Source organism: Pholis gunnellus (genome assembly GCF_910591455.1).
Source record: "Pholis gunnellus genome assembly, chromosome: 7".
Lineage (NCBI taxonomy): Eukaryota > Metazoa > Chordata > Actinopteri > Perciformes > Pholidae > Pholis > Pholis gunnellus.
In genome coordinates, this window is record NC_136533.1 from 19,118,422 (window position 1) to 19,136,339 (window position 17,918).

At 43.4% G+C, this 17,918-nt stretch overlaps 1 protein-coding gene across 1 annotated transcript in view; it reads right to left on the reverse strand.

Annotated features, from left to right (window-relative positions):
• Window positions 1-17,918, reverse strand: part of tspan9a (tetraspanin 9a) — a 61,429-nt gene that overhangs the window by 2,586 nt on the left and 40,925 nt on the right. Inside the window, exons 2-6 of the mRNA XM_079162257.1 lie at window positions 14,120-14,311; window positions 11,176-11,250; window positions 3,856-3,957; window positions 3,405-3,536; window positions 2,204-2,287 (exon numbers count right to left, since the gene is read on the reverse strand). Of these exons, the coding sequence (XP_079018383.1) occupies window positions 2,204-2,287; window positions 3,405-3,536; window positions 3,856-3,957; window positions 11,176-11,250; window positions 14,120-14,311 (585 nt within the window). The remainder of the gene's footprint in view (window positions 1-2,203; window positions 2,288-3,404; window positions 3,537-3,855; window positions 3,958-11,175; window positions 11,251-14,119; window positions 14,312-17,918) is intronic.

Genomic DNA, 17,918 nt, shown 5'->3' on the forward strand with positions numbered 1-17,918 from the left:
TAAGGCTTTAAGAAAATGGCGAAACTACAGCGAAGAAGGACTACAAAAAGCACAACTAAAACATGCGCCAATAAAATCTATTATACTATTGCATGCAGGCTAAATAAAATGCTCCTTCAGTGACAGGCTTCTTCACGTGTGTGAAGGAAAGAAACCGGAGCTCCTTTCTTCTCGCTGCTGTAACCACTTCACAATCAACACTGCTTCGTGTAGAAACAATTAGCTCGCGCAATATCAATGGAAATGATCAAAATCAATATTTTCTTCGTGCAATATTGTCGATTCAACTTTTATACGATTATATTTAGTTTTTTTGACGGTTTAATAATCTATCAAAGGCCTAGCTCGTTTTGTTTTACTGATGCTTCCTGTTATTGAGAATGAGAATTTGTTCATGGCCAGTTTGCTATATTTACTGTTCATTTTATTTCCTAGGCCTACTCTTGTTTTGTTTTTTTGACTTTGTTCCATGTTTGAAGTAAATAAATAAATATAAAATTAAACAAAATGGTTCACTGTCTTTTCATATTCATCAACATGAACCCCATTAGTTTTCGACTGTATGAAAATAAATGTTAAACCTGTGCAAAATAGGCGTATCGTTTGTTTTCATGGACGGCCGAATGGTGCGTCACTTTAAATGTTGCCGCAAGGAATTGTGGGGCGGCATTATCTTCTTTCCTTTGGTAAAGGATGGTCCAGTGTATCCTATGCTGAAGGGCTAAGAAAAGAAGCATTGAAGCACCTTTCCTTAGCATTTAGTGAATTTGAACAGCTCCTATCATTGCGGCCACTCAGATACTTCCGGGTCATTTCACTCAGTTAGGAACCTCAGCAAAACTGAGCAGCCTGCGTGTGTGTGTTTGCAGAAGAATGAACAGCCAGGGAAGATATCGTGTCAGACAGAGACAAGAGGGTCAGTGAGTTTGAATGAATCCATGAAAGAAGAGTGTAACCTTTCATGAATACATAGCGGCTGTATACAGTAATGCTGACTCTCTTACAGGTGGGTGCTGTGAACTTTAACAGACGCTCAAGCACCATCTCTCCCCGAGGACAATTGAAATGTGAAGAATCTTACAAAACTCAACAAGGGGATTTTCATCCTGAGGCCACCTTGCTCTGAATGAACAAGAGTTCATGAATAAGCAAACTGGAGAGCAAGGGCATGGGAAATAAAGCAAGAGGGCATGTTGAAAGCATGAGAATGGAAAAGTAAGAAGCAGAGTGCAGGTTAGGGGGTCATCCCAGTTAACGTTACCAGTCTATCACAGGGATGGCACATATAGACAGACAGGCCCCCAGTTGGCTGTTTCTGGATCCAAACCCAGGATCTAAATATGTTTCAACTTGAGCGAAAACATTACGCTTATCCCTGGGCTTTATGACTCTATTTCATAAACGTACAGCGACTGCAGGAAGAAGGAGAGAAACTGGAGGAAGATTACAGAAAAAAACGGTGAGTTCCTGATGGATGTTGAAATTAGTCAAGAGTCTGAGTTGTCATGGTTGGTGCATTGCTAGCTAGCTGCAGCTAACGTCTGTATAGTTGGTACTTAGCTGGCTGCCTGGAGTGAATAACCACAAACTGCCAAAAAAACTCCAGCAGTCAAATTTACGCAAAGGCGAGGGAAAAAGTACACTTTGCTTTCTTCAGTCTGCAGCAGACACTTTTAGGACACAACCTCCAAGTAAGTGGGAAATGTACTGCAACGTCAGTGACACTCACCGAACAAAGCGGGATAGATGTAAAGCAGATTTTAGGACAAAAAGAGAAACGCTATCGTAGGAGGAATGTCTATCACCATTGCCTTTAATCTGAGACTCTATACCTACTCCTCCATATTCAGTATCTCCGCTGATCGCTCCTTATACGCGACTACAGCCTGTTTGGCTCAAATCCAGGTGGCTTTGATTCTCCCAGACAGGATCAGGGTGCAGGAGACAGTGACTTCAATATTTCAAGATGTGTGGGTGCCCAGAACGCCTACTGAGCACAGTCCTCATAACTTCCACAGGAGAAGATGGTGGCACAGAGGCCATGGGATGCACGCATTTTTTTAAAAACATGTTGCCAGACAGGCAGACACAAACAAATGCACTTAGACACAAAGCAAAACACGAAGAAACAGGGAGAAAACAAATGGGAGAGAAGCACAAAGAAATGGAGAATGAAAGAGACATTTATCAATAAGCCTCCTACCTGCACTACCAAGATGACCATGCCTATGGTTCCCAGCATGTGCTTGTTGTCATCCAGCCATTCCTCCACTTTCTCGAAGCAGCCCTAAGATGGAGCACAAGCTTGTAAAGATACCACTCAAGAAATGTGCATTTTCAGTGCTGCAGAGGAATCATGTCACTGTCAAGCAGAAAAAACCCCAAACATCCTGTTCACGCCTTTCCACTAGAATGCATCTCATACATATGGGATATGCCCTTGGATGAATGAACTGCCAGGTGAGGTGTTAAAACAAGTGAATTGCCCATGAGTGGTGACTTTTATATGTTGACTTATGGGCCATATAGACTGTTAAATATATTCCCACCTGGGTTCATTCAAGGGTCACTCACTGTCAGGGCGGTGGGGTGAAGGACTTAATGGTGGTTTCAGCTGCAAAGTGGTGCCCCTTCTTGAGTGTGGGTGCTGAAGCAGCATGTAAAACTAACTATATAGTGTGCGGCCGTCTCCTCTGGGCAGGATTACACACACGCTTTGAGTGCTGCGCTTTCCCAATGGGCCAGCTCAATGTCTGCCTATTCTCGTTTCGGCAATTCGATTAGAGTTTATTACAATTTTTAATCCCCTACTTTGGACCTGCTAACAAACCACATGCCAGACCAAATAGAGCAGATTAGTCTTGTAATGGAGGGAGATTGTTGAACGTTGTGCTCCGAGCCTTTTGAGGAAAAAACGGCGACTGTTTAATACATAATGGAAACAAATCCAGTGTGATCAGCAATAAGACAACAAATGAAAAACTACTGAACAGATGGACCGAAGATGTATGTTTGTTATGTCCCTTATGAATGTTCAAACTTTAAAGTCTGTGTGTGTGTATATATATATATATATATATATACACACACCCACCAAAAGAAACACAAAACATGTGGTTGTTTCGAGTCTCTTTGTGGTTGTTTCGAGTCTCTTTGTGGTCGTTTAGCGTCTCTGGTCATGTTGCATCTCTTTGTGGTCGTTTTGAGTCACTTTGTAGTTGTTTAATTCACTTTCCAATGAGAAATGTTTACAGCCACCTCAAACACAGCCTCTAAGCTAAGGGGCTCTCTGACCCATTGAGCCTCAGTAGACCCATTCAGTTATGCTTCCACAGTTATATCATACAGTGCATGAACAACAAAAAAAGATATATTTGAATATATTACAGCCGATGTGAACTCACCCTGTTCCAGAACATGTTCGTGGAGTTATGCCCACAGTTCTGGTAATGCTCCTGGCAGCAGCGGTCAGGTACTACCTTCTCCTTCAGGGCCTCGTGCCAGTCGGTGTATGCTATCACACCGCAGCACTTCCACTGTGAATGCCACACACACACACACACACACACACCGGACAAAATATGAGTTAATGTTTCCTGCCAAACTAACTTTAATGTAACCAGTATTGTAATTAGTCCCTTTGCTTTAAAGCACTGCAATAAAGGAGTGAAGCGTACTCCAGCAGCTAGTTTTGACTTTAAATTTGCATTAAAGCCACTGCCAAGCCAGGGAATACATTAGCTGGAATATTTTAGTTAAAACTTTGCATTTATGTGTCACTTCTAGGGTTGCGAGTGAACATTCATGCTAATTTTTCTAATATTTGATGTAATGCATGGCGTGAGGTCTGCCTACCTCTGCCTGGATGATGTTCCAGGCATTTCGTAGCCCTATGTTGTTCTCTGAGTTGTAGAGAGCGAGCCCGTCCTTCAGATCCTGCTTGGCGTTCTCACTCACCTGAAGACGAAAAAGAAAACAACAGCCTTTATTAGAGACCTTGGTTAGAAGGGGTGGGTTGAAGAACTGTTAATTGAGTTTTAACATTAATCATAGTCTTTATATTGGAGCAGGCAGTTGAAGCTTAAGTGTCAGGGTGCATTCATTGTCTACGTCTTTTTCACACAGATTTACATGATCATTTATGTGATAATAGTGGCAGAGAAGTGCTTTTTTGTTTTTTTCGCAGGTTTGACAGGGATTCCTTTTTAGTCATGATGAAAAGGGTACATAGACGGCTGACTGTTACTGAAATTTAAAGACAGAAAATACCTGTGGCTGCCAACATGAAAAGCAAAAGCATCTCAGTTACAGGTAGCTCATCTAAAAACAACCCCTGCTACAGTCACTTGGACTTTTGAATGAGGACTGCAGATCTGACACGTGTCATGTGTCGCTTCGCTCCACACACTCATGCCCTTCAGCAGAGCAAGCAAATCATTTTCCTCTTGACTGAACCCCAATAATATGCTCAGGGTTGTGCCATGTCTGATGGAGATTAATATCTCATCGGATGTGTTAATGAGATGCAAAATCAGAGCTTTAATTCTCCTGCAGTTTGCATTGCCCGTGGGGATTTGCTAACTGCCTGGACAGATTGAGAGGCGCTTCAGATATGAGGTAATTATTACTGGAAAAAAATGACCATGCACCGCGACAGCCATGCACACATCTTCACAGGCAAGTTATATCACAACAAAAACCAAATGCACTCGCTTTAATAGTTAAGGCCTCAGTCTGTGCCCGGGAAGAAAAACAAAATTCTTCACAAAATAAGAGAAGCGGCATCATGGCTGTCACCGCCTGACACAACAAGCTACTTTCAGCTATTCTTCAATTTCTTTACTCAGAGAAGTAGTTAGACATTGTTTGGAGGCTGCTCAGTAAAACAAAATATACTCCTTGTAGAGAATGTCTCGCCCACTTAAGATAATTAATCTTAATGTTACGTGACTAATTACCTGTGTAGCTCAGCAGAGACCTGTATTGTGTACACTGTACTGAATATGAGCGATAGACCAAATCTCCATTTGACCAAACAGAAATCTAAATGAAGCTTTAAATTAAGTGGTTCAGCAATTTATTGATGGGAAGAAAAAGCCTAAAGCCCCTGTTTTGTGAGCTCAATGGCATCAGAGGAGTATTTCCTGAATTAAACATAAAAGCCCAAAAGTTTTGTTACTGAGTAATTAAAGTTCCCCTGGCAATAAAATGCTTTAGTTATCGCTAATCATGCAAAACCCATTTGAAACATCATTTACAACCTTTGAAATAAGATTGGTATCATTTCAAATCACGCTGTTCTTTCTCGCTCAGTGACTTTGCTGATGCAGAGGAGCGTATCTGTGTCGTGCACCTCGGGCTGCAGGCCCTTGCAAATCTGTCCTTGTGCAGGAAAATGAGATGAAGAGCAGCATCATCAATCTCTGCCTCGTACATTGTTTCTATCCTTTATCTCTTCCTCTCCATCTAGGCTATATGTGATGCTGCTCGCTCATTACAGACTCCTCGCGCTAACATAGTCACTAGAGAGCATGAAGGGGGAGGGGGGGGGGGGGCTGCTACAGTAAAAAAAAACATCTTCTGAGTCGCCAATTGGTCTTTGCATTTTCTCTGTTTCATGTGTGGAAGTCTTTGCTACAGCCTGAAATGAAACGTAATGATCCAGATTTACCGCTAACGAGAGGAAGACAAATGACTGCAGAACAAAGAGGGATTTGATGATGCAACTCTTCTTGCAAAAGGAGCGGATACATACACATTCTTTGTTGCATTAGCCTATTTCTTCTGATGAGGAAAACTAACCTCTTGACTGAAGCTCATGTTGCTGGTACAGGAAATTGTTCACAAATAACAGTGCAACACCTTACTTTGGCAACATCTAACTCCAGGTTGCTTTTCTCTGAGAGTCGCCACAGGGCATCAGTGCAACACCTCAGATGTGGCATATTGACGACAGCCTGCTCATACTTTTCATTACATAGATAAGCTTCTGGTTTCCTCTGGGCTGACCATGTCCATGCTCAGCGATACAGGACAGCACATTCATCTAAAGGGTTCAGCTCGGCCAGTGGAGGTGAACACACAGCAGTCACAAAAAGGGAGAAACAGAGGGAGACAGAGCAGATATACAGGTTGGTGGGGCGATTGAAGGATTAGGAATATCCAAATTGGTGTGTTTTCTATCACTGCGGAGAACAGAGAGTGGGTGGTGGATTGTCTGATAAACACCTGTCTGCCTGTCACTTGCGACGCTGTAATAATACAATACAGTGCTGAACTTACCAAATGGAAAGTTATTAAAGTTATTCTTCAGGTATTTTTCAGTTTCTTCTTTGATTTAAACAACACCATTTATTTTCTTCAATTTTACCAAAATCTCACAAGCATATTTTGGGGGGTTTATCCCCACAGAGACATTAATAATTCATGTACAAGAACTCCTTACTGACAGAATCTGCCCCCAAATCTAGTGACAGGTAAACACCTCGGGGACCAGGTAGACTGGGACTTGTCACCGTGCATATAGGGAGCAGCACTGCTTACTCATTACTGGAGTGCCATGACTGAGCTGACTGCTCCCATTTTCAAAAATGTGAAAGATCAGATTTTTTTTGTTGGTCATTCTATGTTGAATATGCACCTTGAATCCAATTTCCCTGCTCAGAAAGCAAAGGTGACATCTGTGCCACGTAGGTGACAAATTCTGCAATAACAAGTGTAGAGATTATGCACCCCAGTGAGATTCCCTCTTTCTCATTAGTTTTGCCTCTGAGGACGACCGGCTAACAACTGGTGTCACAGAAGGCAGTTTGAGTTCCTCACAAAACACCAGAAAGTATTGCTTGTTTACAGTAGGTGGTGTAATGGGTGTATAGAAGAGCAATTAGTGTATTGTGTTGAGTTTAATTCACTTTTACCCAACCGCTATTTTTCACTTTGAGGGATTACAATCTTCAAACAATGTTTAATTCCAAATGAATCACAGTCTCTGCAGTACAATTTCACTAAAGAAAAGACTATGCAGGAGGTTCAGTAAACATATTATCACTCTGTGAACGAAGCTAACTAAATGAAAACACAAGCCGTCTGTGAAATGAGACAAATGGTACATTCAGTATGTAAAGATATAGCCAGATTAAGCTTTAGTAGTCTGCCACCTTCTGTGCACACTCACAGGAGAACAGAGCTTCACCATAAAGTACATGACTGAGGGAGAGACAAGGCACGAGTCAAAGAAAAGAAGCAAAGAACACCAACTGTAGATTGAAAAATCACTTAAACCTCTAATATATATGATTTTACAGATACGGAGCAACATTATTTCTGGCCATGTGTTGAACATAAGGTCAATATTCACTTTCCTTTTAGCTCTGGTTTGGTCCCTACCAACTCCTGAGAAGAATATCTGGCTCCTAAGTTGCTAAATGCGTCACTATAATCACCAGCTGGCCGCTGACTTTGTGTGTCTGTCGTTTGGTGCTGGGTGGGTCGAGTAAAGTGGGGTTTTAGAGCTTTTCCGCTGAAAACTTGCTGTGGCCAGAGACAATGTGGTGAGAGTGGGGGGAGGGAACCAAAACAGTAAAATTGAAGGCAGGTGGAATCGGTCGATAATTCAATGTGGTTTTTCTTTCACAAGGCAACTTATTTGTACCATAACATTGAGGCCAAGTTATTTTGGTTATGGTCGAGGTAAGTTGAAAACGGTGAAGAAAGAAAATAGGAAAACTATAACATGGAATTTTCCATTAAAGCAGGCTTCACATTTATGTCAACTGTAAAACTGGAAATGGACACCAACCCTGATGGTCTTCACTGTAGAAGAAAGCACCCTTGACAGGCCAAATGTCCATTTTGCAGGCCTGGTCTTCACATTTCTATTGCATGTTCTACAGTATTCACCTCCTCTCCTCCCTTTCATCTCGTCTTCAGTCTTTAAACATGACTCACCTCTCTGAAGTCTTATTCAGCTGCACATCTATACAAATTTTACTTTTTCTTCAAGTGAAAGAAAGACACTCTGTTGGCTTATCTCCAGTCAGCTGTACAACAGTATTGAAAGAGTGTGTTAGCTAATAACCAGTGACGGTCACATCCCATCTTACATCATTAGCTGAACACCTTTTTCACATGTCATTTGTTACATGCACTCTTTGGCACCTCTTTGTGTTCAGTACTTTTACACTGTGCTCCACAATCATTCTTGGGTCACGTGTATTTGTCAGGTCTCACTGGCTGTAATTGTCACGTCCTTTGACTCTCGAGGACCCTCGGAATCAAAGCTAACAATATTTTACTGTTGCTCTCATTGCTCAACTCTGGACAAGTGTGCTAGCTAACTGCCCGGAAAGTGTAATAAATGATGTGGAGAGAAGCAGCATCACAGCCAGAGGTCCCCTACAGCACATCATTAAAAAGGATACTTAATTCCCCCAGTTGCTCTGCAAGCCTGTGCAGGGTAGCCTGAGGTTGTGGCACTCAACAGAGCGAGGGGAAGACCCCCACTACTTCTCTGTAATTGGTCTGGAAAAAGATAAAGCATGGCCAAGGATTGAACATAATTCCGCCTGTAAACTATGACTAGATGTGTGTGCTGGTTTGCTGGGTTGTTACTTAGATACATCATGGATGTGGCATAACCTTCTCTGCTCTCTGAACTAGTCTATAATGTGATTGACCTTCCATCCTCCTCCATGACATCATTGCCTTTCTCCCAACTGTCTGTCTAAGACTTTACAGGAATGCCTCACCTCACTTTTGTCCTCTTTTGATTCTCCCTTTAGACTTTATCTATGTACTTCTACCTCTTTCCTCTAACACCTTGCCTTCCAAACCCATTCATCTTCTTTCCCTTCCCTCCCTGAGATACCTCACTTTACATTTTCTCTCACATGTGTCCACCTGCTTTTTCTACATAACCCCCCCCTGCATTTTCCCTTCTCCCTACACCCACATGAACATGCTCTGGTGCTCCCTTTCTCTGCTTGCCAGGTTCTGCTTCCTCATTCTGAGCTAGTTAACCTAAACTGGTGTTCGGCTCGGCATGTTGGTTCAACGGAGGCACAATGAGGTCACATCGTTAAAGACGGATGGCTGTAATCTGGTTTGTGGCCCAGCCATCTGCTGTAGTCAGCTGGTTGCTAACTGCAGGCCCAGCCTTTATTATACTGCGGCCTCTACATGGCATTTAATCAGAGAGATTAACACCACTGGGCTGTGGAGGGAATGAGTGGGCACCTACACATAAGCCATACCTGGAGGCAAGACTGCTGGGTTCAGGAAGAAGGGAGAGAAATTCTCCATAAAGAAGAAAGAGCAGAACCTCTTTAGAAGGATTAAACTGGTGGAAATGCAGAAATAAGGGGGATACTAAATGAAAGCAGTGAATAAAATGTGTTCCTCCAGCAAAACAAGATACTATATGTTCATTTTCTTCCCTACATATCGTCGACAGCTTGTCACCCGGAAAGATCACAGTTTGTCGAGGCGTCACTCATGACTTAAAGATGACCTATTTGAAAGACTAAAATATCTGTTTTGCAGGCCTCCGACGATACACATTCAAAAGCTGCCAACTACTGTATGTCTTCCAGACTTGTTAATAAATGCCTTGTGATTAGAAGATCAAATAGGAGAAGTGAATTAGTGATTCCTCTGATCACAGCCTGTAGGGGAGGATGAGGAGAGGCTCACACAGCATACTATATCTCACTGGAGAGAGGCAAGTCAAGACAAGAGGAAAAAAACAGAGCAATGTCTGATGGCCTTGTGTGATGGACAGTGGTTACCCTTCATCTAATCCGGACGTTCTTAACATATAATGCAGTCTGAGTATCAGCACCACGCAATTTCCTCAAATTTGCAGGATGTCTCATTTGGAGGAAGTCTGAAAATGCCATCTCCTATGACATATGACTTGCTGTAACGACCTTGCTTTCCAATGACATTTGAAGACCAATAAAGGGAAATATATTGGGTAGTGATTAGCATTATCGTGGTTTCACTTCCCATTAGCGTCTAATGCAGGATAAACACTCAATTTGGCAAGATGGGAGAAACAAAAAATAAGTTTGCTATCTTCTGGTTCTGGTGTGAATCAGACAGAGTAATGCCCTATTCGGCACTAATGCAGACTTTAATTTCACATTTAAGAAATACTCAGCCCAGCTTGGCTATCTTTTCCAGACTTCACAGGTGATGGGAAGGCACTGCTGTGAAGTCAAGAGTCTCTCTATTTGAATTCCACCGGAGGGATCAGAGTTTGGATTTTTTTTCCTCCAAAGTTAAGCTGGTAATATTTTGGAGATAAGGCAACAGACATATTTACTCCCGACAGGGTGTGCCTCCGAGACCTGATCCAAATCTGAGAATGGATTGGCTGCTGAATGAATTCCTTTATCTGCCTAAGAGACTAAGTTTGAGCAATAACCTCAGAACAAAGATTGAGAATTAGCCGACGCCCCGGGGGCTGGGCGACAGAGACTTTGAATGTATAAATAGACAGATCTATCAACGACACGTCCTTGAAAACAGAAAAAAAAGTCTTCATTGCTTTCCCTGCGCAAGACATTTGTCATGTTCAGGATGAAACATTTGTGGGGCCATTTGATTAACCAGAGTATAATCCAGTCTGTTCTTGGATGTCAGTAATCTCCAGAGCTTTACATAGCATCATCTGTTGCCACCACACAGGCATTCACCTGACTTGAGCCCATGTGGGGGTCATGGGAAATGTGCTTGGGGCCAACTACAGGGAGCCAACTGGTGGGGATTGGTCTGCATTTTGTGGCCTAACCTTTGACTGCTGGGTTAATGGCTGAATAAAGATATTCAACCTCCTGTCTGAGAAACACAACCCAAAAAAAGAGTGATCTCAAGATACTCCGGAAGCAACTGGAGATAGATATGTTTGTACCACTAACACTTTTAATTGCTTCATGCAGTTGCTCCAGTGTGTGTGCTAGTGTGTGTGTGTGTGCACACAACTTTTAAGATATTAACTTTCCAAGGCTAGGCAGTTCAAACTGTGACGTATGCCAGACAGCCGTTGCACTGCGGGTACACATATATGATGATATATGGTAGACTGCATGAAGAAAACGTTACAGAGTTGACTGGAACAATAACAGACGTTGGCTTTAACATCCAGGCATGACATGGAAAACGAAACTAACTTACCTTATCTGAGTACACGAAGAACAGGATGAGCAATATCAGCTCTGCCAGGAGAATTATCAGCAGGACAATGAAGAACTGTCAGAGAGAGGGAGGAGAGCCTTGTTTTAACAATTGCTTTGGCAGCATTATTATTCTACCTTGTCATGCTGTTGAAAACACGTTGAAAATAAATCTGAGAGGTCTCTATTGCAGTCATTTGTGTCTCTGAGTGCTACAAGATGTGAGCAAAAACAGCAATTACATGACTGTAGATGACATACATGACAGTTTACAACTTACCTTTTTCAAAGTGCACTGCATCTGGGATTTACAGTGCTATTGATTCATTCATACTCTACCTTCAAATGCAATGTGTGAGTATGTGATTCCTTCTGTAGCTATGCATAGAAACACGATCAGTCAATTCAGGTTAAATGAATAGTTTGACATTTGGTGAAATAAGCTTATTTGCTCTCTTGCCGAGAGTTACATGTGTGTATATATATATAAATATATAAATAAATATATAAAACTTAACAGAGGCTTAAGACAGGCTCTGTCCGAATGTAATAAAATCTGCCTACCAGCACCTTTAAGCTCCCTAATTAACACATTATAACCAGTACAAAGCACAAAGTGTAACAAGGACACTTAGTTTTATTGGAAGTAATGCTGGACTGGAGTCTCTGCTGGTTGCCTGGCAGCCTTACTAACCGTGACAACATTTCTGCAGGATGTTACTTTGCCCAGCCAAGAAATAGGCCAACACCCAAACAAATAAGATACAACATGCTAATTAGCGAGCTTTAGAGGTGCTGGTATACACATTGTGTTACGTTTGGACAAAGCCTGTTTCCCTCCGTTTCCTGTGTTTGTGCTAAGCTAACTGACTGCTGGCGGTAGATTCGTATTTAGCATACCGAAAGAAGAGTGGGACCAATCTTCTATATGACCCTCTGCATGAAAACAAATAAGCACATTTTGCTACATGTTGAAGTGTTCCTTCAAGGTTACAGTCAATGAGCTCAGATTGTGGGCAGAATACACAGCAACCCAGATTCGTCAATAATAACAACAAGGCAGCAATCGCAAACGCAAAAACGTTCAAATGAGATAAGGATAAAGAGAGATGAAGGAGGAGGTGGGAGAGACAGAGGGAGGAGAAAAGGAGAATCTAAGAGCTGGAAGGCTTGTGGACGTGTGAGAGGAGGGAATGAAGGCATAATACCTCCCTGGCCCTGGATTCATTTCCAACTCAGCCTTGCATTTCATCTACCCTTCTCCTCTCCCTACTTGACTCCCCTTCAGCTCAATATTTACCAAGCTCTTCTGCGCAGCATGGGAGGAGGCAGGCAGACCTAGTTTCTAGAAAACCCCATTAATTCCAAACTCATTTGGGAGGAAGGGGGAAGGCTATTATTTGTGTCGAGGCCCAAATGAAATAATAACGGCAGTTTGCTGTTGGTTAAGTAACTGGGTTGCCAGTTAAGCGTGTCACTGTTGTGCTTTCACAGTTGGTTTGTCACATTTTTCCTGTTGCTGAAAGTTAAAGGGACAGCTTCCGTACACTAAATTAGTGGTGCTCTGATGGTCGTGTGAGAAAGTGTGTGTATGTATTCATATGCACACACAGCTTCGTGGGCGTATGTAGAAATTCACACTTTCAGAGTTTTAAAGAGTTTCTGCCAGATATTTCAGAGTTATCTCTCCCAAATTTGCTTAAGTAAACATTTTTTGGCAGCAAAAAAGAGAGAATAAAAATTGACTGCAAGGGATGTCTGGGCTGTGAATATTTCTAATCCAGAGAGAGTTGTCCGCAGAGAAACTTCAGAGATAACATGTCAAGGTAGACGCTTCCACGTCCTGCTCTCCCCCACTCCACCCCACCCACCCCTGGGTGTGCTGAGCCGGACAGTCATGCTCAGAAAGCAACAACTCCTGGCAGACACCGTTGCACTGAACAGAATTATCATGGCTAAATATGAAACGCTGCCACACACTGATGACTTGGTAAAACATTGGAACCTCTAGATTTCCCAGTCGCTCTTTTTTCTAATTCCAAAATGTCTCTTTCTCCCCTTACCTGCACCCGGCTCTCTTCCTCTCTCTGCTTCACAGTTGTTAGGCAGGTGAAGGAAGCCATGTCGAACACTGAGGATTTGGCGGGGCTTTTGGTCGGATGCAAGAGCTTCGAGGGATTGAGCTGTTTGTGATGTTAAGTACCCAAAGCCGAAACTCCACTTTTCATTTAAAGTTCCTATACATGAAAGTTTCCTTTTCTTTTTTTGCGGTAGAGCCACACAAACCTCATCCCAGTGGGTGAACTTTTGTAATTAACTTTTGCTTAAGATAAAACACTTGCACAACTTTGGGCAAACAGTACAACGCCAAGACAGAGGAGTCTTTGTAATGAATAATAGAACATTTTAAATTATTGAGCACAAAAATATCAAGTGCTTTTAGTGCGCTATGTACGTAATTCAACCACACCGGGGACACAGAAGACTGATGACTCTTTTTCTGGGATGTGACCAAAGCCATGGAGATGTCATGAAGGCGTTGGTGTTAATATGCAGAAAGGGAGAATCTTACTGCCCAGCTCTAATTTTCCTTTGAGAGCCCCCCTGAGGTTTTATACAATGCAGAATAAACTCTTCCTGTCAGTCGGCTACCTCCGCTGAGGTTCTGGCTGGAAGACAAACACAGATACCCTGCTGAGTCCTCGCTGCTCTGTGACCAGCGTGTGTGGGCGTATACACAGCCACATATGTGAGAGGTTGTCTCCACAAGACGTTTCCGTCAATATTTGCATGGCCGACATGGGGGAATATGAGAATATTTCAAAGGAGGAGAGCAAGAGTGAGAGCGGAGTTGCCATGTGTGGATTAATCCTGAGACAGTCGTCTGTATGGGTCTCATTTATAATGGGGCTTTGCGTAGGTTACTGCATGTAGATTGGACTCACGCTCAGTAGCAGGCACTTGTTCTCCTTGATGGCACCCAGGCAACCGAGAAAGCCCGTTACCATGACGATGGCGCCGATGGCGATGACCATGTTGGCAGCCGACAGCGAGGGGAATGAGGGCGAGAAGGTGGCGAAGCTGCCCTGCGACACAGATAGCCAGATGCCCACGCCGAGCAGCCCACAGCCGCATAACTGCAAGGAGAGACAGACCACAAGGTTAGCAAACCAACAGCAGGTAAGTTGTTTCTCACGGTTAGTTACAGCATTTATTTACAAAATAAGGTCATCTTCAGCTCTCCCCCGGCAGGATTTGCCCGCAACACAATGATAGACCTTCTGAACAATACGGTAATCTACAGAGCAATGTCAGCTATAGATGAAGGCAAATCCCAGCTCAAAAGGCCCAAACGCAACAGGCTCAACTGCCCACACAGTCATCCATCACCAAACACTGCTCAAAAAAAAACAAGAGGGTTTACACCAATTAAAATTATGATAAGCCAATAACAGCTCCGCAAGAGATTAGAGGAAAAATTGGACTTGGGCCGCGCTGATTTTGTATGTTTGAGCTGATTACGTTAAATCCAGAACAAACAGAGATGTAATTACTGCCACCCTCTCAAATGAAAACTTCCAAGCCTTCCAAAACCCACCCGCAGTAGACTTGAACTTCACCTAGAGGGAGCAATTCACTAATTCCCCTGAGTCACACTGCCAGGCTCCCGCTGATGTGTGTGAGGTCCGCAATGCGAGTCCATTGATGCAAAGAAGTGTTTACGGAGGGCTCTGATAGCCGAAAGTGTCCCGTCTACTGATGTGCTGGTCCATCTATCAGACATAAGAGCCATACAGCATGCCCACTGCTCTGTGAGATATCGGCTAGGAGGTAAGTGGTGACATTTTTGCCTGCACCTAATAGAATGAAATAGCCAAGGCAATCTTGCCTTGAATAAACCAGAGAAAACCAGAAAAAAAGGAATGAGGTAAAATATGGAACGGCACCGCGGCAAAGCATCGCACCACAGCCCTCTATTCACACCGCTCCCCTCTTCCTTTCTTATCTTTGCACCGCTGCTCCAGAACACTTTAACGCCTGTCAGCAATATGTGAAACAAACACACACACACACACACACAGTGTACGCACACAGTCATCATCAGGTAAGAGTTATGAACACACCTCTGCTTCCTTTTTCTCTGTTAAAACAAATGAATCAATCCACCACCGCCGTAGAACAAAGTGACTTCAAGCACACTACAAGTACAACAAACTCATAAGTGGCTCTCAGAGATGTTAGGTGATGATGTGTAACAGAAACTTTGTGAGTGTCAAATGCAAGCCTCATGAGCTGGTGAGAGACGCCTCAGGTCTAATGAGTCCTATAGGATCTGTAGATAAATAAACTGACACTCAGGTGTCAGATGAGTGCAGTGTCCCTCTGATTGACCTGCAACCTTTGAGCAGTGAGGTTTGACTTTGTGCAGCACGGCCTCCGTGTCCTTCAGTAGGTATGGCAGCACTTCAGTAGGTATGGCAGCACTCTCAGGCGGCTGTATGATACACATGCTCTCCTGAGGACTAAGTAATGACTAGATGCAATTAAAAGAGAGGACACGGAGAGAAAGAATGAGGACTGAGCGTAAATGAGTCACGATAGATAAAAGCCCTATTTGAGAGTTGACTGCGCTGCCCAGGGTGTGATTTTGTGAACGATTGGAGTCAGAGCTCTGACAAATAAAAGTCTGAATGCCGATGTCAAGGTTGAAGGCAAGGGAGGCTGTAAACACTGCCCACCCAGCAGACTCACTAGTTTAGTCACATATAGATGACAATAAAGTCGCATCGGATTTCTCACCCAGAATGAACGAGTGGTGCGGGTAAGACTTTGAATCATCTATCAACTAAATAATTCAGAGACAACTGTATTTGCTGGGAGGCACCCGCTGGCCCTTTATGCTTCCTTGATTAAAAAAAAAGCGGAATGAAAGCGTTGATTGTAAAGGCTGGTAAAGGTCATGTCCCCATGCAGAGCGGCTATAATACGATATCACTGCAGACACTCAACAGAAGGATAGATTAGGGAGGAAGGGTTCGAGGACGCAGGGGAGGAATTTTCAAGAGGACAGATAGATGGAGTGGTCTTAAAGCTCGCGAGGGGAACACAAGGAGCTTTAAGAGTCCAAGTGGGGAGGGTTACAGTGCCTCCACTTAATTGTGTTTAATGCCCAGTGAAGGGAGATCGTCCACGTGTGTCGCTCTCTTAAGTGACCGTGAAACCGCCCAGCCACCGGCACAATCTGTCGGATCTGAGCCTACCAGGAGTAATCTCTCTGCCCTGCTTCCACTACTACTACGACTACAACAACAACATGCGGCCGTCGGACCTTTGTGTCGGTGCCACAGGAAACACCTCCAGTATAAGCTCTGATCTCTTCGGCTATCTGACCTTGACGCGTGCGTCTGAGCTCGACCTCGAGGCTATCCGCTGAGCTCCTTATCTACTTTTAATTGTGGGGCGGTTTTGATATCCCATCTGCGGGGAAAGGATCAAGGAATCCCCAAATAGCAGGGAAGGCTTGTAAACAGTCACGGAGAAGGCTTTCTATTAAGGCATTCATTGTTATTACATCAATCGGAGCGGCAGATGCTGCAGGGTTATGATTAACATTTTGGTTTAAGGAATAAATTGGCCTATTATCATATTTTCTTCATATTTCTCTTTTTTTATACAATGATGTTTTTTTTTAACTCGCTTTTGATCTGAATGACCAATGAGTGATGAGTGATGTAAGTCAATACACCGACTGATGCAATTGACTTTTCTGATTGAAGAGCCAGTGTTCACACTTAATGAATGATCTACAGTACAAATGTCCTAAAGTGCTACCGACCTTGCCGCTGTTTACACATTCCCTCGTTGTTAGGGTCCCTATCTATGCAACTTGCTTGAGCCAGCATAATGCTACATGCCAATTTAGAAAATCTGTGCAGCTCGCACGGTTGCTCTGGGCTATTACTCTGCTTTCACAATTCACGGATGCACCTTTGCAGAGCGCGGACCTATCATCAAACAACTGAGGGTGACACATGGCGGCTTGCCAGGTCCACTACTATTTCAATTTTAACAAGCATCAGTGAGGGACAGTGAGTCTTTTAGCCCTCTAGATGTTCAAATATGTATTTCTGGTTTAGCTACACCGTCATAACAACTTGGGGGCTTTGTCTCGTTGACAACGGGTCCCCCATGGATCCACGCAGCGCAGAGATGTTGGAGGCTGATCGGAAACATATCTTCCAGCCGTGATAATGACAAATTATTTGCAGTCTGGGAAGAGGAAATTGGAGGACATGAGGTGTGAATCTATCTAACTGGATGAATCAGGCCCTGCTGTTTGTGGCCCTTTAACAAGCTCAGGGTGAAAAATAGCTGCAATAATAGCAGGTGAATCAACTGTAAGGCACCTTTTCAAACAGGAAAGAGAGGTAAAGGGGGTCAAACCATAAGATGTGTGGAAGAGGTTTAGAAAGCATTAAAGCCAGAAAGATTGGATGCACCCGTGAGATGTGTGTAAGACAAAGAGAGATTGAGTTCAGAGTCAGAGAAGAAGAAAATAAGAGGCTGACCCTTCATCCGAATGGCTGGCTCAGAGAATTATCAGTTGCTGCAGTAACTGGCTCAGTGACACGGAGCCACTCGACACAGGACCCCACTTCAATCTCCTCCAGACAAAGGGGGGGGTCTGAGAGCGGGCTGTGCAGTGTGCGTCTACGTAGAAGCTGGATGATATTGACCCGTTAA